This window comes from Macrotis lagotis, chromosome 5 (genome assembly GCF_037893015.1).
Source record: "Macrotis lagotis isolate mMagLag1 chromosome 5, bilby.v1.9.chrom.fasta, whole genome shotgun sequence".
NCBI classification, from domain to species: Eukaryota; Metazoa; Chordata; class Mammalia; order Peramelemorphia; family Peramelidae; genus Macrotis; species Macrotis lagotis.
Window position 1 is genome coordinate 273304970 of NC_133662.1, and position 25458 is coordinate 273330427.

Sequence of the window (25458 nt, forward strand, 5' to 3'; positions counted from 1 at the left end):
TCAATGTCTGTTTTCCTTTATAAGCCCATTTTGTATATTTTATTTTATGCATTTTAAAAATGAACCCACAGGCTTCACTAGAGGAATAAAAGGGTTAAGCAGCCCTTCCTTGAATTAACTACAGACTGCACAGTGTAGAGGACAAGCCTTTGATTGGTGCCAGGAAGACCCGAGTTCAAATCTCTCCTCAGATGCTATCTATGTGACCAGTATAGGCCACTTTGTCTCTTTGAGCCTCAATTTCCCACTCTGTAAAGAGAGGGATCTCTCATCATGGTACTGTAGAATAGTGGGAGAAGAAAGATGAGAGACAGATCAGGAAGCAGGCCTGAAGCAAAGGGATGAGCTCACTAAACTGAGGAATTTCCCAGGGAGAACTCTGGAGGGTGACTCAGGGGGCCTAGTAGAAGGGTCTGTATCTCCACCCCCCCACCCAGGTGGGAGAAGTTCCATGAAGTTCTTACTCCTTTGGACCTCCACAACTGCTCACACTCAACATGTTCATTGTCTTCCTAATATTGTTTCAAAGCTTAGAACCATCTATCTTAGTTGGAAGGGACTTTGAGACATCCTTACACAGAGTCCCTTGGGAAAAGAGCAATCCAGGGCTCCTAGTGGCCTGGATGGGGGAAGTTAGGAGATTTGTCTCTTCTAGAAGGTAGACTGAGGTGGTTCCCCTGTGGATTTGTGCTCATGGCCAGAGCCAATGAGATGTGAATCTGTTCCAGGAAGTTGGCAGATTCCTGTTCCTGGAGGGCTTGGGTAATCACAGGCCCATCTTTCCTATAACTTTAGCTCCCACTGAGAAATTAGCCTCCCTCGAGTTTGTAGAATCAACTATGCTTGGGAGGTAACATGGGATAGGTTCTCATGCCCAGGAGGAACATCTTCCCAGGATGGATCCTCCAGACTGGTGTGTTAGCTGCTATTCTTTCTCAGCTTTGCATCTTCTTATCAAGTCAGTTGCATCCCTATCCCCCATATCATGGATAAAGGTGCTACAAGCTCATTTTCCTTAACAATCAATGGGACACATCCCCCATGACCTGGTGCCCCTTCTTACTGGATGTATGAGCATATTCTTGGTTACTTAGAAATTGTTTCATTCTTAGATAACAAGATCCCTCCTCTGAGGCCTCTTCCTGGTGGGAAGGCTGGTGTCCTGGGGGCTCTCAACAGCCCTGGCAGGGGAATAAAACCTCTCAGAGTTGATACTTCTCTGAGGAAGCTTTAGGCAAGAGTCCTATGACCCATTATATGTCTGCCTGACAAGGACAGTCCAGATAACTGCAGATCTCCTCCCTAGGTTAGCCCAGCCCCAGCATCCCATAGGATCTCATCTATGCTGTCAGAGCAGGCTATGGAGCCACACTAACAGAGATGAGACCTGTACTGACCCAAAGTGCTGGCTTCTAAGTACTGAAGGACCACATAAATCCATAACATTTTGGTTCTTCTCAGTACTGAAAAATCTTTCCAGCCTCTATTTATCTAGCCCTGATTCTCCCTGATCTCTAAGTACCAGTGGAATGTCCACACCAATGTGGTGGTCATAACCTTCCCACCTACACCTCTAGCTGACAATGAGACTCTGAGCTTGGAGCAGCTGTTAGGGTCCACTGAGCAAGAGAAGGGACATCCAGGCCTGAGGGGACTTTGGCCAGGTAGGAAGAGACATCTGAGCTGGAATGTGGGTCATGTGATGGACAAGGGGAAATGTTCTAGGAATGATACTGGATCATGGCAGCATGGTGGGGATGAGCTGAGAGGCCAGAATTCCCTGATTTCAACATAGTTGTTTTTGGGGGGAGAAAGAATATCAGACCTCAAGGAGGAAGGGATTCCCAAGAAGAGCTCCAGGATTCAGAAAGAACTATGCATGACCCCAGGGACCAGAATGCCCCTGATTTATCTCTTTGGAGTCACATCAGTTAGGCCCGTGGAGTAGTTCTACTGCAGGATAAACTTGGAGGTGGGCAGGAAGTGAATGAGGCACAAAGATCTACAAGCCTGTGACCCCTGGTTATCCTGACATCTGCTACCTCCAGGACACTGAGTCTACAGAAGTTCAAGGACACCCCATCCCCCATTCAAGCCCATATCCTCAGCAAATACAAGTTATCTCAAACAGAGCAGGGCAACAGTAAGTGAGGAGGAGCGAGTGAGCAGGTTTAATGTCACATCTGTTACCAGGCCCCCATCCTCAGAGTCACTTGGCAATGGCATGCCAGGAGAAGACACTAACAAACACTGAGAGCCATTGTTAAGACCCTCAGGATCTGGTCTCTCCTGTGGGGACAACCCGTCCTGGTGATCCTATGAATCCCTGGAACACTCTTTGTGGATGAGAGTTTGGCACCTGCTGTGGATGGAGAATGTCCCCAGACCACAGGTGAGCTTTTCTAGGTCCGAGACTTCACTGGGGGGGGTGGGTGCCTGGGCGGGGGGTAGTTCCATGCTAAGTCCCAGTTATAGCCAGAGGTTCAGGGGGCAATTTCATGGGGACATAGAGATAAGCAGCAGTTGGAGGGTCCTGGACAGGGACAGGGAAGATGCTATGGAACAGAACAGAAGGACGGCATAGGCTGGAAACCAGTGGGTCTCTCAGGTAAGCCTCTCCCTGGGGGCTGAAGATGGTGAAGAAAGGACATGCATCTCCTCTGATGACCCTAGCTTATCCCTGGAAGAGGAGACAAGTCTCTGGCTCTCCCTGTTGTTCACCCCAGGCCTGGCTCTTAAGACTTCTCCCCTTCCCCACAACCCAGCACCACCATCAATGCCTTCTGGTCAGTCTTGTAAGGCAAGGAAGAGGTCAAGGCTGGCACTCCAAGGTAGGTCCTGATACTTCTGCTGGCATCTGATCCAGGTTGGTGGCCCATATCCATCAGGAGTCTCATTTTCACCTCTAAGGGAATAACAGTGAGTCCAGAGAGGCTGAGTCAGGGTGAACATCTTTGTCATCATGTCAAATATGGAGATCATTGGACCAGACGGCTCATTTCTGGTCAACAAGAGCCTTGCCCTCTGCTGTCCTCCAATGCCAGAGCATGTCTGGCCTTAGTAATAGGCACCAAACAGGGCAGAGGCCTTCTGGAGGATCTCCTTGTGATTTGCATAGAGTGGGATCCGTTTGTCAACCACCTGCCAACGGATGGAGACCTCTGGGTCGCAGACTTGGAGATGCTGGGAAGAAAAAGAGGCAGCTGTTAGTCATTGCATTTCTCTCCTAAGCTTCCCAGTCCTCCCAAATCAACTTTCACCATCCAATTTTCTCCAGGAGATGCTCCCGACCTCTTCCTGACCATTGAAATTAGCTCGCCCCAGGCCATGGGACCTGGAACATTCTGTTTTCCTGTTTTTCTGCATCAGAAACTCCACAAGGGAGGGGGCTCCCTCACAGAGACATTTTCCTCCATATTCTCCCACCCCTGACTCTGCAGAGGTCCCTCTCCCATGCCCAGAAGGCCCCCCTCCCCCACCCCTGGTTTTTTCCAAGGTCTAGTTCAGCACCAGATTCCACATGAAGCCTTCCTCCCATCCCCTTGAATCTCCTTTGTCTATAACTTCATGGTATGTGTTGGCTCCTGGCTGTGTCCCTCCTCAAATTTTGAGGGCAGGGACTACTCCTTTTTACCTTGCTATTACTATTGTGTGACCCACAGTAGGCACTTAATAAATGTTGACTGACTGATTGGTTGATTGATCAGCAGATCAATCAGCCAGATTTGTTAAAGAAAGCAGCTCTCTGCCATTCCCACACCTTTTAGAAAATTAAGCATCATCGAGGCAGCCCAAGCCAAGAAGTGATGCAGTGTCCTGCCCAAATGTTCCTGATATCATCAAACGTACACTTGGTTTGCCATCTAACCAAAGGACTATGCCTTTCTTTTACTAGGCTGTCCAGTGGACACATCTGCCCCCACTGCTTCAGTGTCCTCCTTCCCCCATGGGGTCATCCCGTGAGGTTGTGTTTTCCCTCACCCTTCCTGAGCCACAAGCCAGTCACAGATCTCATCCCAACAAGTCTCAATGATCTCTGTGAGGTCACACTGACCTTAGTCTGACAAGACAGGAATTTATTTCTTTTTGCCTTTCTTTGCACCTGTACTTGCAGCAGGAGTATCTGGGCAACCAAGCCTTCCCTTTCTTAGACATTGCTGCCATAAATCATTAGTCATGTCTACCTCTTAATTCTACCATTTATTCCCTAGGAGACCTTGGGTAAGTCATCTTACTTCCCTGAGTCTCAGTTTACTCACCTTTAGAATGAGAATAAAAATCCTTATACTACCTGAAAGCTGTGAGGAAATGTTCCATCATTAGGTGGTACTGAGACCATGCTGTTATTGCTGGGAGCTGTAAGAGAAACTAATCCTTCCACCTGCCTTCCACCTGCCTTCCACCCACCCTTTGACATTTTCATAGACCTTTGGAGGAGAGAAGAAGGTATCAAAAAGTACTTACAGAATTCAGCCGTTTCAGTTCCAAGTCATTCTGGTCCTTGAAGTGAACACTGATGGCAATGGTTTCTATCCAGGCATTATCTGTATTCCTTGGGTCATCGACATAGCCTTTATAGACCTGGGAAGGGTAGAGCAGAGTGAAAGGACTGTCTTGGTCTTGGGGAAGCACCTACTGTATGGTGGAAGTGGTGAGGGCCACAGGGCTTCTACCCAGTTCCACTCGCCCTTCCGTTTTCCTTCTAAACCCAGAACCACCTCTTTATATCAAGTTCCAGGTCAAAGCCTTCAGCCTTGTCATCTTCTCACTGGTGTCCCCATCTCCACTTCCCCTTTCTCTAATCCATGTCCCACAGTTGGGCCAAATCAAGCCTGGGGTACAAATACTTCAATGGTTTCCCACCGTCTTCTGAATAAAGTCCTAATTCTTTATCCTGCTCATCCTGACCCTTCACAGTCTCCTATTTTCCCTCTGGCCTTCCTGCTTGCCTACCTCCAGGCCTTAACTCACCCCTGGAATAGCCTCCCTCCAGGAGCCTCTACATCCTCTCAACCTGTCTGGTCTATCCTCCCAAGGAGCCTCCCAGACTACCATGGAGGCAAGGACCCAAAGACTAGCCTACCTCAGCACCTTGCTTCAGCAATGTCTCAAAGTACTGCCAGAATTCCTGGCTCAGGATTCTCTTAAGTTTTCGGGGTAGCATCTCACCAGGCTCAAGGGACCCCTGGAGAGAACCAGAAAATTACAAACTGAAATTACAGCTAACAGAATGCCTTTCTTCTGGCATCTGTATTTTACAGATGAACAAGCCAGGGACGAGAGAAGGGAAGAGGGTTCCCCATGGTCACATAGTTGCTAAATGTTGGAACTAAGACTGGAGCCCAGGGCTTTTCTTTTTGAATTCCAAATCATTGATCTAGAGTTGGCAGGAGCCTTGGAGGCCATTGTGCCAAATCTGTCTAAGACTTGACTCCTTTTGGCATCACTCTTGGTATGTGCTCACCCAGACTGCCTACAGGGAGACAGTCTAAGGCAGCTCTCTAAGGACATGCACCATCACAAACAATTAGACTTAAAATTTAGAACCTGAGTTAGAAGGGACTTCAGAGGCATCTGGTCCAACCTCCATCTGTAAAGAATTCCCACAACCATATTATTGGACAAAAGGTGTGGGGTTCAGGGTCTGAAGGAGGGAGCCTCTCTACCCAACAAGTATAGACCCCAGTAATGAGGAGCCTAGCTCCTGCCAGGGTGGTCACTCCCTTCTACACTCAGGGAGAGCTTTCCCTTGAAAGTTGCTCTGAAGCAGAAGCAGAACCCTTAGAGGTGGTTGTTCTCTAGAAATGAAGCTCTACAAGTAAGAAATGGCAGCAGGATCTAGAAGTAGATCTATAGGGAAGTGGTATAGGAAACATTATGTTGCTCAGTGGAGAGAGATGAGATCTGGAGTCAAGAGGACTGTGTTCAAATCCTGGCTCTGATGCTTACTATCATCATGACCTTGGACAAATCTCTTCACCTCTGTAGCCTTGGTAAGGGGTTTGGCCTAGATGATCTCAAAGCTCCTTCTGGTTCTCAAGCTGTTCTACTATGATACAAAGGCAAAGGATGGAGACTAAGGAAATCAGAGAGAAGAAAATGGGTTGGGATAACCAGCTCCTGAGAGTCCTGAGGTCCTAATAAGGAAGCAGAGCAGATTAGGTATGTATGAGACTATAAAAGGTAGCATAAGAACAAGAACTATAGTCAGAGAGAAAAGATTCAAGTCTTCTAAGGTGGGGTGGTCCAAAGAGTGACTTTGTCATTGTGGGGCTGAAGGAGAAGAGGCCGTTTGAATTCAGGGATGAGGAGGTCAGGTTACTTGTAAGGGGTCACCAAGATGGATTTTGCAATTTCTAAGGGCAATGGCAAGAAGAAGAGTAAAGAAGACTGTGTCCAGGAAAATCCTGAGAGATCTAGTATGGAAAATGCCATTTACATCCGGAAATAAAATTTATTATGTTCACTTTTTTAAACTCTCCTTACATTTTTTCTTTCTTTCTCTTGGTTTTATTTCCCCTTAGTTCTAATTCCTTTTTCACAAAACACAACTGGTACATGTACAACTTTTACCAGATTGTTCACTGTCATGGGGAAGGAGGAGAGAAGAATAAATGGTAGGAAAAATATAGAATTCATAAACTTGCAAATGGATGAATTGCATCTCATTGGAAAAATAAAATAAAATGATAGGAAAAAAGACAGAAGAAGACTGCAACCTAGATGCTAGGTTCATTGAAAATGTCAGAAGAATGAATTGAAGGCTAATAAATAATTACCACAAAAATGAGGAGGGGATGAGGTCCACCCACTCTGAATGATATTTATTTAGCCCTACATCCACTCTCCCCTCTTGTAAGATCCCAGAGGAAAGGGAAGTGCTTTACTCCCCACCCCTCATCAAAGTTCTATTTTGGTTCCTTATCTTGATTCTTCAAAGCCATCCCAATGACCATAATGATGGAAGGGTTCTGAGATTGGGCCCAGTAACAGACTGTAGATGTCTGCCAGCTGAGGACTAGAAAGGATTATCACCTGGCTGGCCACAGGCACGTGGACTTTTGGACCATGGCATGCTACCCACAAAGACAGCCTACCTGAGGCATACAGGCACTGTCTTCTGCACTTGTGGACAGGCCATGTCCCATACTAATTAAGTCATTGGAGAATTATTCAGACATTAACACTAATGAGGTATTTATCTCACATCTTTTAGTACATGTCCTTGTGCAGTTAACTGTTTAACAAATATTTGTTGAATAAATGAATGAATGAATAAAAAAATTGAAAGAAGTAAGGAAGGGCATTGAAATTAACCAATTGACCAATGGCCACATACCCCTGGCAAAGCCCAGTGTTCTGACAGGGCATGCTTGACGACCAAGATTTCCAGCATCTTCTTTATGCTTTTTCTACAAATGGCACCATCTTGATTCCGCCTCCAACTATAAGAAAGGAGAGTTACTTGCCCTGGATCACCCTGATATCCCAGTTTACTTCTCAACCATCAACCCTGGAAAAAATTCTGGAAGTCTACTAAACAGGGTCCCTCTATTCTCCTCAGATTTCCTTTGATGTACAGAATAAAAGAAGCTGGTAATCATGCTCACAGCACCACAGAAAGGATGCCAGACACCAGAAAGCTACTCACCGTGTGATAACAGGATGCAGGGCATGGTTTGGTCCAAAGCAGCAGAGGCTTCCCCTGCCTCGTAATCCTGTGCGCCCCATGGGATTCCTGGCACCAGGAGTATACATAGTCAGCATAGAGCCCCTCCAGAACAAAATCCCCAAGGTCAAGAGTAAACCCAGAGATAACGGAATGCGTCCTTCTGCTGACAGATTTTGGACTTGAAACAATAGAAGCTGCCTCTGGCAGCTTTCTGCCCTGACATTGTCCCCCTGGAGACACTCTTTTGTAGTAGCCTATACCAACTCAGTGTGTGGGGGGGAACATCACAGATGGGTCAAGGCTCTTGCATGTGGCAGCACAGCCAGAGGCTCTGGGACCAGGAAAATCCAGGCTCAAGTCATGTTAAGAAAATATCCCAATCTGCCACTACTCTAGGCAGCCTTTCAAGACTATGGGTTGTCCTGCCGGAGGGAATTCCCTACACAAAGGAAATTGGAGTCTCTACTTTCCAGGAAGTGGCATTACCCACTGGAGAGTAGATGGGGGGACTGTGGTAGAATGCAGAATGTCCTTGATCCTGAAGACCAAAATGGGTGTCAGAGAACAAGAACCCCAAATTGACTCACAATGAGAGCCCATCCTGCACCATGTAAGGTCCATGGAAACTCTGCCGGTTGATCAGTCCATCCATGGTGTTATAATTGATCCTAGACAGAGACTCCAGAGAGCTGGAAGACAGAGCAAAGTTAGGCCCAGGGCTCTTAGTGGGGCCTTCCAGCAGAGCAGGAGGCAACAAGAGGAGAGGTCTGCTTTCCTGTAGTGGCTCTAGTTCCCCTGATGTGGGAAGGTTCCAGGCTGGACTGACAGAGCTAGGAGTGCCCAGCATTCTCCACCCCAACTCGGACACCCTCGGCCAGTCTTGGCAGAAGCCCCAACACCCAGGCTTGGCTCCAGGTCCCTCAGACCCCTAACAGTCCCCATCTCTGTGTCCCCACTAGAAGCCCTCATCACCAAGACTCACTTTCCTACAGGGTCTGATGTGGCCTTCTCTTTCCTCTCCGCTGTGTAAAAGGGAGGATCATAGATATGGAATTCCTGCTGTGAAGAAACCCAAAGGCTGGTGACCATCCAGGCCATTTCCCCCACAGACTCCTTCAATGGCTTCTGCCCACTGTGCCCAAGGCTCTCAGGGCTCTTACCTCCCAGGGCACCTTCTCATTGGGCACAGGGAAGCGCATGACGGTAGAGTTGGGGTACAGGAGATGGCGGGCATTCACATGGTACAAGTCCTCCACTTCTTCCTGCTTGTCTCCGGAGTCATACTCCTTCCCTTCCGGCATCTTCCTAGACACTGAAGGGGAGGAGGAAGGGGAGATAGACTGCTCAGTCCTCAGATCAGGCCATCCCAACATTCCTGATTCCCTACATACACATACACACATGCACCTGCATGTGTGTGAACACATGCACACATGTATTGAATGTGTATGCACATGTATACACACCCCTAACTGCTATTTGGTCTGGATTCCAGTTCCCATTTAGTCACTGAGCCCCCAAGGGCTCACCAACTGGCCCCCATCTTCCAGAATCTCCCACTCACACTGGCCTCCCCAGCCCATCATCTCAGGGAGCATCTACACAGTATTTTAAGGTCTATAAAAGGGCTTTACAAACATTATCTCATGGATCCTCACAACAGTTCTAGGAGGGAGTTTCTTTATCAGCCTCATTTTACAGATTTACTTTCATAATCATTCAGTGAGGATGGCAAAACTGGACTGGCTCCCAGGGGCGCAAGATTAGAGCTCCTCTCTCTCCCCCACCACCCCCACTGCCCCTACCTTCGGGACTAATTGCCACTCCATCCTCATCAGACTATTGGTTAAGGCTCAAATATGAATCCCCAGCAGCTTTGAACTGGGGTAGTCCCTGGAATGGACTGAGGTGGGGAGGGGAAGCATTCCAACCTTCCAGGGAATGACCAGTTGATACCAACCCAGTGTTTAAACAACAGGGAACAAAAACCATAACCAGCATCCCTGCCAAGCGAGGGCTGAGGAGTCATTGTGGTATAGTGGAGAGAGAGCAGACTCTGGGATAGGGATCCAGCCTTCAAATCCTTCCCCCAGTGCTGACTTGCAGTGTACGTTGGGCACATTGCCCGCAAGACCTACCCAAGATGGGCACATCCTCCTCGGAGCCAAAGCCATTGTCCCTCAGTGCCCGGATGATCCAGGTGAGAGCCTTGGTTGATTGGAACATCTGGCCAAAGATACCAAGTAGCCTGGGTGAGGGGCCTCCTCAGCACCTCCTCCCAGGCACCAACAGGCCATGCTATAGCTGTCAAGAGCTTGCCCCTATTTTGGGGGAGCATTGTGGGAAGCATGGACTCAATTCAATTCTGTTCTTGACTAAGGCTGACCACCACTGTGTTGGGGCTGCTTGCCTGGAGACACCTGGGACCACTCCCCATCTCAGTCTCAAATGAAACCCCGCTGATCTGGAAGCCTCTGAGGAATTGTTGCAGGTGCAAACAGACAATGTTGGTGCCTCAGCAGACCTTTGGAGTACCTCAAGAAACGGGACAGGAGACAGCTTCCTGGGATTGGAAAGGGCCAGGTGTGGCCCTCAGCAAACCCCAGAGAAGTACAGGAGGCAGACAGGATAAGCCTAGAGGACATTTGGGGGTCCAGAGGTACAAGTCAGGAAGGCTACCTCCAAATCCAATCAAGGGAGGGTCAACCAGGTGCAAGGGATCCTGGTAGCCAATGTTGCTGCTCCGGGGATGGCCCATGGTCCCACCAGCTCAGTGTTTGTGTCTACCCTAAAGTGGGGAACAGGCTGGGACTGGGGAGGGTATGGCAATTGTCCTCCATCATGCCAACCTCAAAAATGAGGGGACCTTTCCCAAACTGACTCTGAGCCTTCCTCATGCCTCCAATGTGCCAGTCAAGACCTTGTACATGGTTTAACATTTAACCTCCTCCATCTGGCCCCCTCTGCCTCTGAAGGCACCTCCCTCTTTGAGATTGAGCCCTTTCCACACCTCCAAAGGCCTTCCTAAGTCTCCCCTGATCCTGCCTCCCTCCTGTCTCCCATCATTTCAGGGAGTGTGATTTATAGCTAGTTTGCTTATCTGTGGCCAGGCTGCCTTTCCTTGGGGAACAGAAGCACCTTGAGGGCAAAGCCTTTTTTCTCTCTTCACGTGATGGTAATTAAACATTGTTAGCCCTTAACAGGTGTCTGTTGGTCAGTTAGTCCAAGTGACTGACCCATTTCTCTTGAGCATCCCTCCACCTAAGTCTTAGAGAACCTCATCCTGTCCAGAGCCTGAGGGACCCACTGACTGATCCCAGATGCCCAAGGGACCCTGGTTGGGCAAACCCCCACTGATTCATCTGTTAAATGAGGGCAGTCCTGGGATCCCATTGCCTCTCACACAGGATTGAGGGGAGAGAACACATTTCTGACTTTCCTCCCAATGGAGCCTGCAGAATGGTGAGTGTCCTCCCCTCCACCTCAGCCCAGAGCACCCTTTTCTTATGCCCACAGGCTGAACCTGATGCTGTGGAAAGGCAGAGAGCAATTAGTTCAATTCTCTGCCTTTTAAAATCTTATGATTTAAGCTGTGCTAATGTTGAGAAAAGTGGATTATAGGACAAACTATGTTACATCATTCCCGGGAAATATTATCTTATAGAAACGTTGCAGCATATCAGCCCTGAGAAACTCCTGTCTGTGCCCGAGCTTGAATGGATCCCAGTCATCTGAGTATTCTGTGTCCCATCAGCCAACTCCAACAAGGACAGGGAGGAAGAAGCCCAAGGTGAAAACCGTTAGCTTTGTCTTACCCCAAAGAAGCTTTGATTACCCCCTGAATACCTGGATTTGATCCTTTCCACTACACCCATCCCTTTCCCAGAACAGTATATAAGCCCTGGCTTTTCTCCCTGCTAATTGCATTTCCTTTAGGCATAGAGTCTGCATGCAATAAACTTGAACCTGCATAAGAAAACTTATCAATGCCTCATAATTCCGACTTGTGAGTTTTCATGAAATTGTTTCACTCTCTGAACCTCAGTTTACCACCTGAGTACCAATCTGCATTTACCTGCCACCCTCTGTGCCCCAGCTAAGGTTGAGGCCACCAGCCTGCTGCCTCAAGAGGGGCCCAGCTCACCTGCTCTTCCAGATAGCCCAGCCGCTGCTCCACAGAGCTCATCCTTTTCAGATGGTCCAAGTCCAACAGGTCCATCATGATGTCAATCCTGAGACAGTGAGGCCTCCTCCCTCAGAGAGGGTCAGTGACAGAGGAGCCCACCAGCCCAGCTTGCGCTGGAGCCAAGCCCCCCTCATGCAGGTGACCCTCACATCATGGCCCCACTTCCTCCCCAGTTCCTCTATGGTCTCCCTTCCACCACCCTCCTGGCCCTGCTCCTCCCTCTTACTTCTTCAGTGTCCACTAAGCCTAGAACCTCCAAAGCTACTCTATTCTCCCCTCTCCTAAATCACATTCCTCAGAATGGCTACACAAATGAGGATTATGAAGAAGTGGGAAATGATGCAGAGTGAAGGAGGCAGGACCGGGCAGATGAGAGAGACAAGGTGGTGGCTTTGGAGGTGATGTGCCCCAGGGCAGTGAGAGGTGGGGGCCACTCTGCAGAAGTGGAGGGCCATAGGGGACAAATATGACATTGAAGACCAGACAAGATTGACAGTTTCACTGAACTTTTTCCCCCTTTTGTTTCTGCTTGTTCTGAGGGATGGCTCTCTGGGAGGGAGATGTGATAGGGTATATATGTTACCCCCTCAAGCCTCCATTTCCTAGGCACAAGGTCTGGCCCAGTCCCCCTTCCTTCCTGATCTCCCACTGAGGTTCTGCCAGTCCCTGCCAGCTCCCCACCCACCCCATTTCCCAAGCATCTTCCTTTTTCTCTCTCCAGGTGAATTCTTAGCTCCTCTCCTTCTCCAAGTGCCAGGAGGATACATCCTTTCTGTGCTACTGGATCCTGGTGACTCTCAGCCCTTCTCCCCACCACCTGGCACCCTTGCTCAGGACCCAGCCTCTGGTGACACTCAGCCAGACTGCCCACCTGCCATCCCTCTATCTCCCTATCCCCTGCTCAGGGTCCACTCTTACTTGTTGCCCATGTCCTCAATCTTCTGGTCCGTCCTTTGCTTGAGCTGGTATTGCTGACTCTGCAGGTAGTTCTCCTTTAAGTAGATCTCCCAGGACAGCAAAGTAGCCTCTTCATTCTTCTCCAGCTTCTTCTCTGTTGGGAGGGAGGAAAAGAAGTCAGCATTTTCAAAGACCCAGGATAGGTCCAAGCATCCTGTGGCAACCCTGCCAGGGTCTGCCTGGTGGGTCACATAACCCAGGTACAGGTGAAGGGAGAGAGGCGGATCATGCACAGAGAAGATCGGGCGGGTCTTGGCTCCCATCTGAGAAGCTCTCAGCACCCTGGAGAGTTCCTGTCGGCTACCTGCCCTCAGGTCTCCTCCACAGCACCAGGGTCCGGACAGAGGGTGGGGCGAGGGGTCACAAGGGAGCCAGGCTTTGTTCAACAAGACCCAACAGGCCTCTTGTGGGCCTAGCACTGTTTTCATACTGGGGACCCAGGTCCAAAGGACCCAGGTCATACCCTCAAGGTGTCATCCAAGGGACACTGAAGCAGAAGAGAACCCAGAATCCTGGCAAACTAGAATTTAAAAAACAACTCAAAGATCCTGGGCTGCCAAACACACATGCCCATTTGGGTACCTATTCTCCTCCCTTGTTGGGGGTACTTGGATAGCCCCCAGAGCCCAGATGCTCACTGCAGGTACATGACTTCAGGAAATCTCAGCCTGAGCTTGCCTCATCCAGTTAGCACACTTCCCATTTCCTTAGGGGGCAGGTCCTGGGTCCCTGCCAGAAGCTAAAGGGGTAACCCGGATGCAACCCCCTGGACAGAAAAGGGAGAAGTTGTTCCCGTGAACTTGTGGCCCACCCGCATGGAAGCCCTTGTTCAGTCTCAGCCTTGGGACCCTTGTGCAATCCCCAACAGCAAGATGGCAATCCTTGCCCTCAAAACAGCCCAAGGCTGCTGCCTCCCTGACTTTCCAGCAAAAACAAAATGGATTCTGCCTCTGCCTCCTCCTCCTCCTCCTCATTCCCCACCCTCCCCGCTACTCTGATGACATTGGAGACTCCTTCTTCTTCCTCAGCTCACTCCCTCCCCAGGTCCCCCCTAACTTTTCATCTTCAGGTTATATGTTGTATCCCCATTAGGACTGGGCAGGGCCTGGCCAGTGCTGAGAACAAAATAAAGCCTTGTGGCCTGGACCCACTGCTACCTATCTCCCTGCCTCCAGTATTGCCAGTCCACCCTCCATTCAGCATCCCCATGGCTTTTCTTTCATGGGGGGGGGGGGGGAGCACATCACTCCCCCATTCCATAAACTGCTGTGGCTTTCTATTACTTCCAGGATCAAGCATAAACTCTATCCTTTAATGCCCGGTCCCCCGATCTGTCTCTCTCTTTCCTTCCCTTCTTCTCTCTCTGTCTTTCTGGCTCTGTCTCTGTCTCTCTACATTCCACCCCTTAACATTCCATCTCTTGCCTTCCTTCACACCTTTTAGACAGACCTCCCCAAGACTGGAATGCTCCCATGCTTCCCTCCTTCTCTTAGACCCTCACTCCCCTCCTTGCCTTGGGGGCTTAGCAGGGACCTCCCCCAGGAAGTTTCCCCTGGTCTTCCTCTTTGGGGGTGACCTGGCCTAAAAATGTCTCCCCTGTAGCCTGGGCCACTGAAAAAATGGACTTTTCATTTGGGGGAGGTTCCCCACCTAGGAGGGTGAGGATGGGGAAGAGGCAGGGAGGGGGCCCCTGCCTGGACTGGACTCCTGGGTGGGCCAACACCCAGGCTGCTCCCCCACAGGTGCAAGTGAGAGAGGTGTTCTGGATGGATGAGCCAGAGCAGGTGGTAGTCATGTGTGAACATGCATGATCACTCATGATGCCTCCTGCTGGTTGGGCTTACTGAGCTGCTTGTGCCTCTTGGCAGGCTTGCCCAGGATGACCCTCTTGACAAACAGCTGCAGGTGGTTGAAGAGAATGAAAGGTGGGGGGGCTGGGGGCCGCCCATGATACTCCTCAATCAAGTCATGCCGCTGGAACTTCCAGATCTGGTCTGTGTGCTCCTGGACCTGCTGAAAAGTGTAGCTGGGGTGGGGGGGAGAGAGAGCAGCTGGTGGGGGCAGAGGGACCCACAGCCTGGCAACCGCCAAGCCAGGCTGCGAGGGTCGTTCACACAGACAAAACTGTGTGAATGGGCCATGACTACACAGGCCACTTCATGGCAGTGGGGCACCCTGGCACTCTTTCCTCTACCACCCCCAGGAACCCCCAGAGGCCCAAGTTCATAACCCACCACTTTTTTTCTCCCCCTTGCTGCTCCCCATCTCCCCCATCCCTACCCCAGGGCCCCAGGCACACCCTCCTCTACCCCCTGCTGCTCCCCTTGGGCCTCCCTGCAAGCCCAAGCCCCTGAGGATATGGCTCACTTGAACATAGCAATGAGGAGGTTGAGAAGCAGGATGTTGGTGAAGAGCAGATAGAGACAGAGCAGGATGACCGTCAGCCATTCTGGGAACACGGGTTTGTTGCTGATCTCACTACTCTCAGGACACTTGGGCTTGTAGGGGTCTGTTCCATTGGGGCTGCACTGCTCTGGATTGAAGTTCACCCCTGCAGACAAAGGCAGGACGAGGCAGTAGTTGGTGAGGGCGGTTACCACCAAAACCAAATGCAGAACCAGGGAGCTCATGGGTCAGGTTCCACTGGGCAGAACTGCTCTCTAAGAGGAAGTTTCCACACTAGGAACCTCCCACAGGCCCAAAGCCAAGGACAGGATGGGCAAGAGTCCAGCCAGGAGCTCCTAGTCTGGGCTCAGCTGACTGGCCTGTTTCTTTTCTAGTTGGGTAACTGTTGTTTCCTCTGGGACCCTCTGGACTTTATCTTATATGCATAAAACCATGATTCTCATTGGGGGCCACCCCTGGGCTTCAGCAGTGTAACAGTCATAGACACCCCCCAACTATGTGCCTGCCCCTCCTACCTCGTTTGCAGAACCAACATCCTGAGATCTCCCCTCCTGAGTTGGGGCAGAGCCCCAGAAGTCACAGGGGGCAGAGGGCACCATGGACTGCATCTCTTTAGCTGGGCACTAGGTGAACTACTTTGCAAATAGTACCTTGTCTGATCCTCACAACCACCCCCAAGAGGTAGGAAACTAAGGAAACTGAGGCAAGCAGAGGCTAGGTAAGTGACTCCCAGGGGCCCACAGCTTCTAAGGCAGAATTTGAACTCAGATCCTCCTAACTCCAGGTCCAGCCCTCTGGATGCCATGGCACCCCTTAGCTGCGTGAAAGAAAAGCATTGAATCTGGTACCATCAATGTAGGTTGGGATCTGCCCGAAGATAGTTAGGTAGGAATGGTAAACCACCCCTCGGAAGATCCAGTCCACCCGGCTCTCATTATGGATCAGGATGGCCTGCTTCGCAACCCCAAAGGACACCACCCAAACAGCCAGCAAGAAGAGGAAGAAGAAGACATCCTTCATCTGCAACAACAGGGGCAGTGCCAGTGCCAGTGATGCACAGGGTCCCCAGCTTCCCTGCCCAAGGTTGATTCTATCCTTCTTGTCACCTCCAGAGCCCAGGCACCCTGAGACAGGGCAGCAGGGAACTCTGTCCAAATTCTTAGGGAGTGCCCCCTCCCTCCAGGGCATTGTCTGAGTTCAGACCTGACCAGCTCTGCCTCGGCCTAGTGGTGGGCCTCAAGTTCACCTCCTCCCATGTCCCTCTACAAGGAGGGGCAACCACCTCCTTCAAGCCTACCATAGTTGGCTTGGCTTGGAGCTGGGTACCCAGGCCTAGAGGCCCTCTGGCCCCATCCTTCTCCCCCAATCCAGGATCCTGCTCCTTCCTCCCCCACCCCAGGGCAGGCTCTCATGCAGGTGCTCACCATTCTCTTCACAATGATGATCTTGGGCCCCAGAGTTTTGCTAACTGTGAAAATGTGCATCAGTCTCAGACAGAACATAATGAAATCCAGAGACAGGATGATCCGTCCCGGATACAGAGTCGCTGGGATCAACCTAGTCAGCACAGGGGGAGGAGGAAATGAAGGAACTCGGGGGAAACTGGGAGGTTTCTTGTCTGCCCCAAGGTGGGGGGGGGGTGCAGAGGATGGAGTGAGCTTGGGAGCCAGAGGAGGGCAGGGCCCCCTGGCCAGCCTCCATCTCCCAAAGACCCCCAAAACAAAGGGAGGAGCTAGAGAAGGAAGAGGAAGAAGAGAAGGGGCAGAAGAGGATGAAGGGGAGGAAAGATGAAGGTGAAGATGAAGAAGAGGCTGGAATGACAGGACTCTATTTTGTGCTTTAAATGGAGTGCAGCACATCCTGCCCCCCCACCCCCAGATTCCCAGGCTTTCCTTGCCCTCAGAAAAGCAGGGCCAAGGGTCTGGGGATAGCCTCCAGGTGTTGACTTTAGACCAGATTACCCAGGATTTAGCTGTGACTATCATTATTTTCAATAAGGAGAGAAATCGAACTCATTGTAATCCTGGCTAACAGGGAAATCGGCCAGTCTGGGCTCTACATTTCTGGCCTTTTCTTTCTCTCCAGCAGAGGTGCTAACAATCTGAGAGAAGTCAAAAGTCTTCTTTTGATAGGACAGACAGCCCAGAGGGGAGGGAGCATGGAAGAACAATGATTTCTGCCCAGATTAACAGACACTTGGGCAAGAATTTACTGGTTAACCAAAAGCAGTCTGGCAGAGATTACATCTGGGTCACACCAACCCCAGAAATAAGATTTATAGGAAGTTGATTCAGATTTATAAGAATAAAAGCCATTCCCCAATTGACAAGGATATTGATGGTTTTTAAAAGAAGAAATTGATAATATAATTTAATATGCTATAAAACATTCATAATTAGAAAAATGCAAATTAAGTCACTTCTAAGTTTTTGCCTCATGACCATCAAAAGAAATATGGCAAATGCTAAAGGGGCTGAGAGGAAGCAAGCATATGTAGGCACTATTGGAGAAACTCTAGCCATTTGGGAGACCAGTTTGGAACTTCAGTTACTCAACTGGGCTTATCCTTTGATTCATCTCTGAGTCTGCCCCAAAGAGAAAAAGAAAGGAGAAAGGGGTTCCTATACAAAGGGTGCCCATCTACTAGAGAAGACCTGGATTGTGAATGGGATAGAATAGTATTGCACCATAAGGAATCATTAAATGGAGCCTTTCAACGAACCTGGAAAGATTTGTATAGGCTAATGCAAGGTGAATTGAGTAAAATATGAGGAACAATTTCTATCACATCAACAGTTATAGACTTAAAAACTTTAATAAAATGGTAAAGCATTCTTATCACCTTCTGACAGAAGTGGTGACCTCAAGATACAGAAGGAAACACATGTTTTTGGACATAGGAAATGGGGAGAATTATTTTGTTTGACTATACATAACTAGTTTTATAAAAGTTTATTTTTCAAATAGGGGTAATAGGGAGAAAAATAGATGTTTGTTCATTGAAAAAATTAAAATTAAAAAACCAAATCAATACTTGAATAAAAGCAAACCAACAACATTGAATTTAGACCAATGCAATAGCTAGCTAGTCCTTCAGGTAATGCCATAGTGCATAGAGCACCAGACCTGAAGTAAGGAAAACGCATCTTCCTGAGTTCAAATCCAGCCTCAGAGAAACCTGAGTAAGTCACCTAACTCTACGTGTCTCCATTTTTTTCATCTGTAAAATGAATTTAAAAAGGATACAGCAAACCATTTCAATATCTTTGTCAAGAAAACCCGCCCTTGGGGTCCCAAATACAAATGAAACACACTGAACACAACTGGGGTTCAGACACAACTGAAATACAACTCCAGTGGCTGATAGTGAAGCTTGCTACTTGGCTACCTTCTGAAAGAGAGGTTGAAGGACTCAGGGCAGAATGAGATGGACATTTTTGGAGCCAACTAATATGGGAATTTATTTGACTTGACTACGTATGTTTTACAAGGTTTTGGATTTTTTTCTTTTCTTTTTTAATTTGGATGGCAATTGGAAAGTGGGAGGGTGAAGAGGGGCCAGCAAATTCCCAAAAGAAAGAAAAAGAAACAGAAAATTAAAGAGACAAGAGAAGGACAGAAGAAACCACAGACTGTCAAGACACAGATTTGAAAGCTGGAGTTGTTATATATGAACAAGCTGTTCATGAGATTTGCAGCTTCCTGTGCAATCTCTTCTCTGACCTGCTTTATAAATGGCAATGTTCATTTTGTTTAACGTTTATTAAGCCAAGAAAAACAACTTAAATACAAGGAAACTCTTGTTTTCATTTCTGGGGTGGGGGCAGGGTAGGTAGGAGGCAAGAGCACAGACTAAGACTAGAACAGAGTGGAATCTCCAACACTTGCCTGCAGATGAGCCCAGCTATGAAGATGAGGATAGCACCAACGTCAAGCTTATTCCAGAAGTCATTGAAATACAAAGAGGCCATCTTCAGGAGTCCAAAGCCATCAGGGTCGTAGAAAAGCTTCAAGAGAAAGATAGCATGGGCAAGGGGCTGTTGGTAACCTTGGGCACCTAGGAGCCAGGGTAGGAGAGATGGGAGGGCAGTCTCAGACAGGTTCCCAGGGCTTGAACTTTCTCTGTGTTTCAGGTGGTTCTGGCCACAACTATGTTTAGGGCACTGTGAGACCCAGGATTAGATATGATATAAAACCATCCTGAGAGCAAATTTAGGATGACCAACTTTGACTCAACTGAACCAGGGCATCCTTGGGTGCCTATGATCAGCTTTCATTAATGGTTCCCTCAGCAGGGCTGATCAGAGTGGCATGAGAGGTCAAAATTAAGTATAGAATGATCTCTGTGTGACTGCCTGACAGGGGCCCAGTTCTTGCTAAAGAATTACTAACATTTAGTGCCCAAAATAATTTACTCCTTGGGGAGTATTCCAAAGGGGTCCAAACACTAACCTTTCTCTATTAGCTTTGGTTTTTCAGAACCCACAAACCCTTGGTTAAACTATTGATGCATTAGCAACTGTACTTTTCTGTATTTCTTGATTTTATTTGACATGTATTTTACTATCCTGGAATCTTTAGTTAAAAAAAAAGAAGATCCATTTTCCACCCTGCCTCAGAAGCTGGACACTCAAATTCTTACTGATCATGAGCAAGCCACCAGCCTTTTGGGTCTCTGTTTCATGCAACAGGGCAGAGAGGAGATAGATGACCTTGAAGGTTGCGTCCAGCTCTAACAATCTATAATGCTAAGGTTTGATGACAACAATAAGATTCTGGTCCATCTCCCAGTACTTCTTTTTGAGCCTCATATGGTGTCCAACATGGATCCATGGCTCCATGGTTCTATGGAATGATGAGGTGAAGGGTGAGGGTTAGGATTCTCCTGGAAGACAAATACTAACCAAGAAAAGATTTGTCTGGAACACTGTCCAGGTCAGCTGCCTTATAGACACCACATGGGGTTCAGGATATCAGAACAAAGGATAAAAGTCATGGCCATCTTTGGGGATAGTTGGGACCCAGGACCCAATTCTAGGGGTTGGAAGAGGTGAGTTTTGTGTATAATACCTGCCGTGTCTCCTCACACACAAGTGAGAAAAGCCAGAAGTAGATCACGTACTCTCTCCAAGATGGTGTGGGCTGGAAATCGATCATGAGTACATAGGCAAAAAGCCAGAGGAAGGTGAAGTAGGAGAGGATGTTGAGGTGGAAGATGACAACAGGGGCAGTGAAGAAGGCACGGAACCGGGCCAGGCAGCTCACTGGCTGAAGTCTCTTCTCCCTGAGGAGTAGGAAAACAAAGGGAAGCATGAGACAAGAACAGACCATCATCCCCTTTGCAGAGCCCTTTGCTAAGTTCTGTCAGCATGTTGATGATTGACCAAGATTGTTCCTTGGGAGCTCACCCTTTCCATTTGGAAAACCCAAATCCAACCTCAAGCAGCAGAAGTGAGTCATCCCCTCACCCTGGAGCTGTTTTCTCTGATTCTGCTGGTAAAGACATCAGTCACCAGTTGAAGGGAATTGGGGACATTTTTTAGAGTGGATATTCTTAGGTCTGTTTTGATTGGAAGATCCCTGAAGTCCCTGTCAACTGTGAGATTATTTGGTCTTCCTAGGTGGGAGGGACAGTGGATATCAGAGTATCTGGGTCTGAATCTGTCTGTGTATGGCTTTGGGCAATTTGCATCATCTCTCTGGATTCCATTTCTTTATCTCTAAAACACAGAGAGCAGGAATGAGGTCACTTGACCAACAAGATGGAAGGCTCAAAGCTGTTGTGGCCTCCGGCCATGTTGGGGAATCCATTTTTCATTAGCTTCAGTCCCTGTCTGCCCTAAATGACTTCTAGAAGATTAAATGTGCCTCAGTTGGGTGTCAATCCTTCTCCTTTAAGCCTGGAGCAGCTCTACCTGCCAGCCCCCTACTTTAATTCCATTCTGGGATGTCTACTGCATTTGAAGGGGAGGGGGAGGGTAAAGATATCATTCTAGACCTAATTTCTGCCACTTTGGGATTCCCTAACTTAGGGGCTACCCCAAGCAGACTATGGTCCTGCATTCCCATATCTCTGTCTTTTCTATCTATAGCTGGACAGAACTGAGATCCACTGTTTGTTCCTACAGAATTATGAAGTCAGGGCAAGGGCAGAGTGTGCCAACAGAACCTGAAGCAAAAGCAAAATTCCCAAGTGGGTACCAGAGCACAAGCTGATGGGTTGCTCTGTGTGTGCTTCTAGAGAAATGTCATCAAAACATTTTCCAGTATGAGTTCCCAAGGTGCCCAGAAACAGACTACCCTTATCAGCAAGAATTGCCCCTTCCCAAACAGAGATGATACCCAAGGACAAGGACAATACTTATTTAGAATACAAACTAATTTGTAAAACACCAGATAATGATGGGGCATTAAGAGCAATGTCACCTTATAAAGCCATAAAAAAAATAATAGAGGCAAAGATATGGAGAACTCCACATGAGAGCATTCTCAGATGAGACTGACAGGAGGACATGTCCTCAGATGGTCAGCATTTCTGTATTACTCTATCATAATCCCCAATGGTAGAGGAATCATTTCATTTGAACCCTAAAGTTTAGTTTATGAGGTGCTGTATGAGGGAGTAGAAAAGGCACAAAGGAAAATGAAGTGGAGGAAAATGTGTGGACTAGACCAAATACATACCAAGAAAATCTGTGTGGAGAGACCCCAACCTTAAACATTTCTCCAAGACATCTCAAAGAGGAAAACACATCAAAGAATGGAAAAATCTATGGATTATATTGTGAACTTAAAAAAGTAGTCAAAAGAATATGGATACTTATCAATCCACACATTTTTCTTGTCTCTGTGGTATTGGGGTTCATCTATAGTGAGCACACTGTATTGATAACAATATGAGAAGGAAACAGGGACTGGCACACTTTAACATTACATAATCAACCAAAACTACAGAGAAGCCAAGATCTTCCTCTGCTTCTTGTTAGGCAGCTATTGTGAAAAGCACAGCTCTGCAGAGCAAGATGATGCCTCCAAATCTCGACTCTAAAAAGAAGTCATCCTTGCCTAAGAAGACAGGTGATCCCTTGTTATAGGCAACCATGGAATGGCTCTAATCGATGCCTCTCTGATTATCAACATCAAGTAAAGCACCAAAAAGCAGGATATTCCTGGGTCTCCAGGCACTAATGAAATGGTATGGATAACAGAAATGCTGTTATCAATAACATCTAAGGACCCCAGAATCTCAAGAAACCTAGTTTCCATGAGTCAGTAGCTTGTTTCTTTTCAACCTCTTTATGTCCTCTACTCCCCTCACCCCCACTAAGCATCCTCCCCATGTAGGGCTGAACCTGAACTCTCAAAGGCAATACCAGCTGGTCATGAGTTCCAGAAGTGCCTACTATGTGTGGGCAAGGTCATCTCAGGAGCAGTCAAGCAAAGAACCTCTCCACCTAATTGGCCATCCCACCTATCCAAGACCTTATCCCATGCCTGGCTGATCTGTATTGAAGAAGAAACTGTCTTCCCTGGTGAAATCACAGCCATGCTGTTGTCCATGCCAGGAAGTAGGGCAGACCTAGAGGAGGAGGAGGCATGCTCTTGTTTCAGTGCAGGCATGTGTGGCAACAAAAGGGCCAACAACTTGGAGACCTGGTCTATCCCTTCTGCTCTTCCTACTGTAATAAGACGACTGGCCCAGATAACCTAAGGTCCCTTCCAGCTCAACTGTTCTAACTCAATGGAACCAACTGGAACCAGACCAGAATTTTGAGAAAGCTGCAAAAGGTTACCCAGCATACAGGAAAGCCTAATCTGGCACCTGAAGGAGATGATGCCTGTGTAGAGAAGGGGGAAGACCAGCATGCACAAGATCACCCGCCAGAGACCGTTGTCCACACACAGCTGCCCCCACCAGACTTTGGTCAGAAAGGCCTGGAGAGAGAAAAGGAGAGAATGAACCCTTTGGGCAGAGCAGGCAAGGCCCCGAGAGGCTAGGATGTACACACATACACATATTCATGCAAAATCATGACAACATGACAAAGTCAATGAGGATTGGCTGGCTAATGGTGATTGGGATGCATTTTAAGGCTGACTAAGCTCTCTATGTCTATTCCTCCTTCCCTGAGAAATAGAGAAATTTCCTCCAGTAAAGTCATGTTTGTGGAAGCCCAAGCATTGTTGTGAGGACCAGGTGTTGGATAGGGGGAACAGGGTGCAGGGGCCTGGGCAGAATCTTAGAAGAGACAGGACTCAGTCCAGATGACCAAGTCTTCCAGACTGGGCTCCTGAGTCCAGGCAGTTTAGCCCACCCTCTCTGAGAACTGGACCTGGGGCTGTTTGTCTCAGGCCATTTTCTTGCTGGAGGTCCCACTTATCCTGGTCCTGTTGGATCAGAAAACTTGAGATTTCTGTAAATATCTTCTGTAATCTAAGAAGATGCCCCTGGAGGACCCTTGTGGAAGAAAAGCACCAGAGGACTTGATGGAGAACAGATTTTAATGTTGTTGAATCAGAGGATCAGAAGGATTTAGAGCTAAGGAAAGGGTCTCAAGCCATCTGGCCCAGCTCTTTTGTTTGACAGAAAATGGGGGCATGCCTTGCCCAAGGAAGCTCTGCCTCCCTGAGCCTTGAGGGTCCAACTCAGAGTCCCAGCTTCTCCAGAGCCTGCCAGCCCACCTCCTCTGGTGCAGAGATGACCATTGTCCTTCTGTCATCCTGCCTCTAACCACCCACACCTGCAAGTTAATCCCTGAGGCCTCCACATCTGCCTTGGTGCACAGCAGGTAAAGGCAGAGCCCACCATCCCTTAGCTCCAGATCTAGGCTGCAGGGCACTGGACTCTGCTCTGCACACCACTCCTCAGAGGAGATAATATCAGACAATCACAGCTCGGTGGCTTGTCACTGCTCTCTGAACCTCAGATCACTGCCTGCCCCAAAGTGCTACCCTAAGAAAAGTTGCCCTCTATACACGTGACACCTAGGATTAGACAGGAGCACACTCCACCCAGGCCCATGCCCAGGCCCCTGACAGATGAATGCCCAAGATCTGTCTGGTTCTCTGGAATCCAACAAAGCTAACCTGGATGCCCCCATGAGACACAAACTTCATATCTTTGGCCTCCAGAGCCAACTGCAAACATGTCGTCTTCCCCCAGGCTTCAGATACTCGGATAAGGAGCTTCTGGGCCCTCTCCTCATCCTTCCGATAGCACTCAGTGAAGACTCCTAAAAAGACCGGGACCAAGGGGAGCACATCTCAGCAGCTGCCCTGGGGTTCATCCCCCAGGGAGGTACAGGTGGCCATACTGGGTTGGAGTGGTCAAGGAATGGGAGGGGGAATCACCCAGGAGAGGGATTGGCCCCCGAAAACCTCCTAGCTCAAGCATTCTGGGGGAGAAGCCAGCTCACCAATGGCCCTGTGCTCGTATTCCTCAGCCAAGGTGAGCATTTCCTCAGAGCTGTCTGTGTCATCCTCTTCTTTGGACAGCTCCTTCAGGATCTTACTGCAGGCCAAGGCCGCAGCAATGCAGTCTTGGCTCTAGGGATATCAGAAGAGGGGCCTGAACAATCCACTGTGGCAAAAGACCAGGTCCTGGAAGACCCCTTCACTTTGGACACATCCCAACTGCTCTTTATGGTGCTCCCTCATGAGGCTGCTGCATGGAGGACTCCTGTCAAGAGGACCCTTCTGGGGGAAGACCACTCTATGGAAAGACCCCTCTGCATGAAGAACTCTCTGGGAAAATGAGCCCTTTGCAGGGAGAATCTCAATGGGAGATGATTACTCTATGGAAAGACTTCTATGAGAGATGAATACTCTGGGGGAGGATACCTCTGAGGGAAAGAACTTTTAGGTGCCACCAACTAAAGCAAACCTCAGAGCACAAATAGAGCTCTAATTGACATCCCACCCATCCATGCTCCTGCTAAGGGAAGGTGGGCTCCAAACTTCCCTCCTGACTTACTCCAATTTGACCTTCCTTAGGGAACAGTGTGTCCAGTATTTATTTGACACTTGCAAATAACTTGATGCCACCCTCCCTGCTGAGTAGATAGGCATATTATGCACCTTCAAGGGCCCATAGACATGGTCACAGTGGAGAGATGGGTGGCCCCAGCACTCTAGCCATACCTGATGTGGTAGTCAGTCTACTGCCTAATCACTGACCTACTGCTTGTTGCACCTAAAACCTCCTACTAGGGGGCTGGGAATACTTGGCATGTACACC

General features: G+C 48.6%; 1 protein-coding gene across 3 annotated transcripts in view; it reads right to left on the minus strand.

Moving 5' to 3' along the window:
* Positions 1-55: 55 nt before the first annotated feature.
* TRPM2 (transient receptor potential cation channel subfamily M member 2) overlaps positions 56-25458 on the minus strand; it is a 44650-nt gene continuing 19247 nt past the window's right edge. Inside the window, exons 13-32 of one of the 3 annotated variants that reach the window (XM_074189964.1) lie at positions 24638-24767; positions 24309-24454; positions 23044-23156; positions 20292-20505; positions 19110-19228; positions 16646-16778; positions 16070-16241; positions 15183-15366; positions 14660-14841; positions 12777-12909; positions 11817-11904; positions 9811-9898; positions 8833-8984; positions 8655-8731; positions 8260-8361; positions 7652-7738; positions 7340-7445; positions 5084-5185; positions 4465-4581; positions 56-3183 (exon numbers count right to left, since the gene is read on the minus strand). In XM_074189964.1, the coding sequence (XP_074046065.1) occupies positions 3058-3183; positions 4465-4581; positions 5084-5185; positions 7340-7445; positions 7652-7738; positions 8260-8361; positions 8655-8731; positions 8833-8984; positions 9811-9898; positions 11817-11904; positions 12777-12909; positions 14660-14841; positions 15183-15366; positions 16070-16241; positions 16646-16778; positions 19110-19228; positions 20292-20505; positions 23044-23156; positions 24309-24454; positions 24638-24767 (2571 nt within the window). In that variant the 3' untranslated portion in view covers positions 56-3057. Of the gene's footprint in view, positions 3184-4464; positions 4582-5083; positions 5186-7339; positions 7446-7651; positions 7739-8259; positions 8362-8654; positions 8732-8832; positions 8985-9810; positions 9899-11816; positions 11905-12776; positions 12910-14659; positions 14842-15182; positions 15367-16069; positions 16242-16645; positions 16779-19109; positions 19229-20291; positions 20506-23043; positions 23157-24308; positions 24455-24637; positions 24768-25458 lie in introns of those variants that run through there. The other 2 variants (XM_074189962.1, XM_074189963.1) reach the window with 2 other exon arrangements.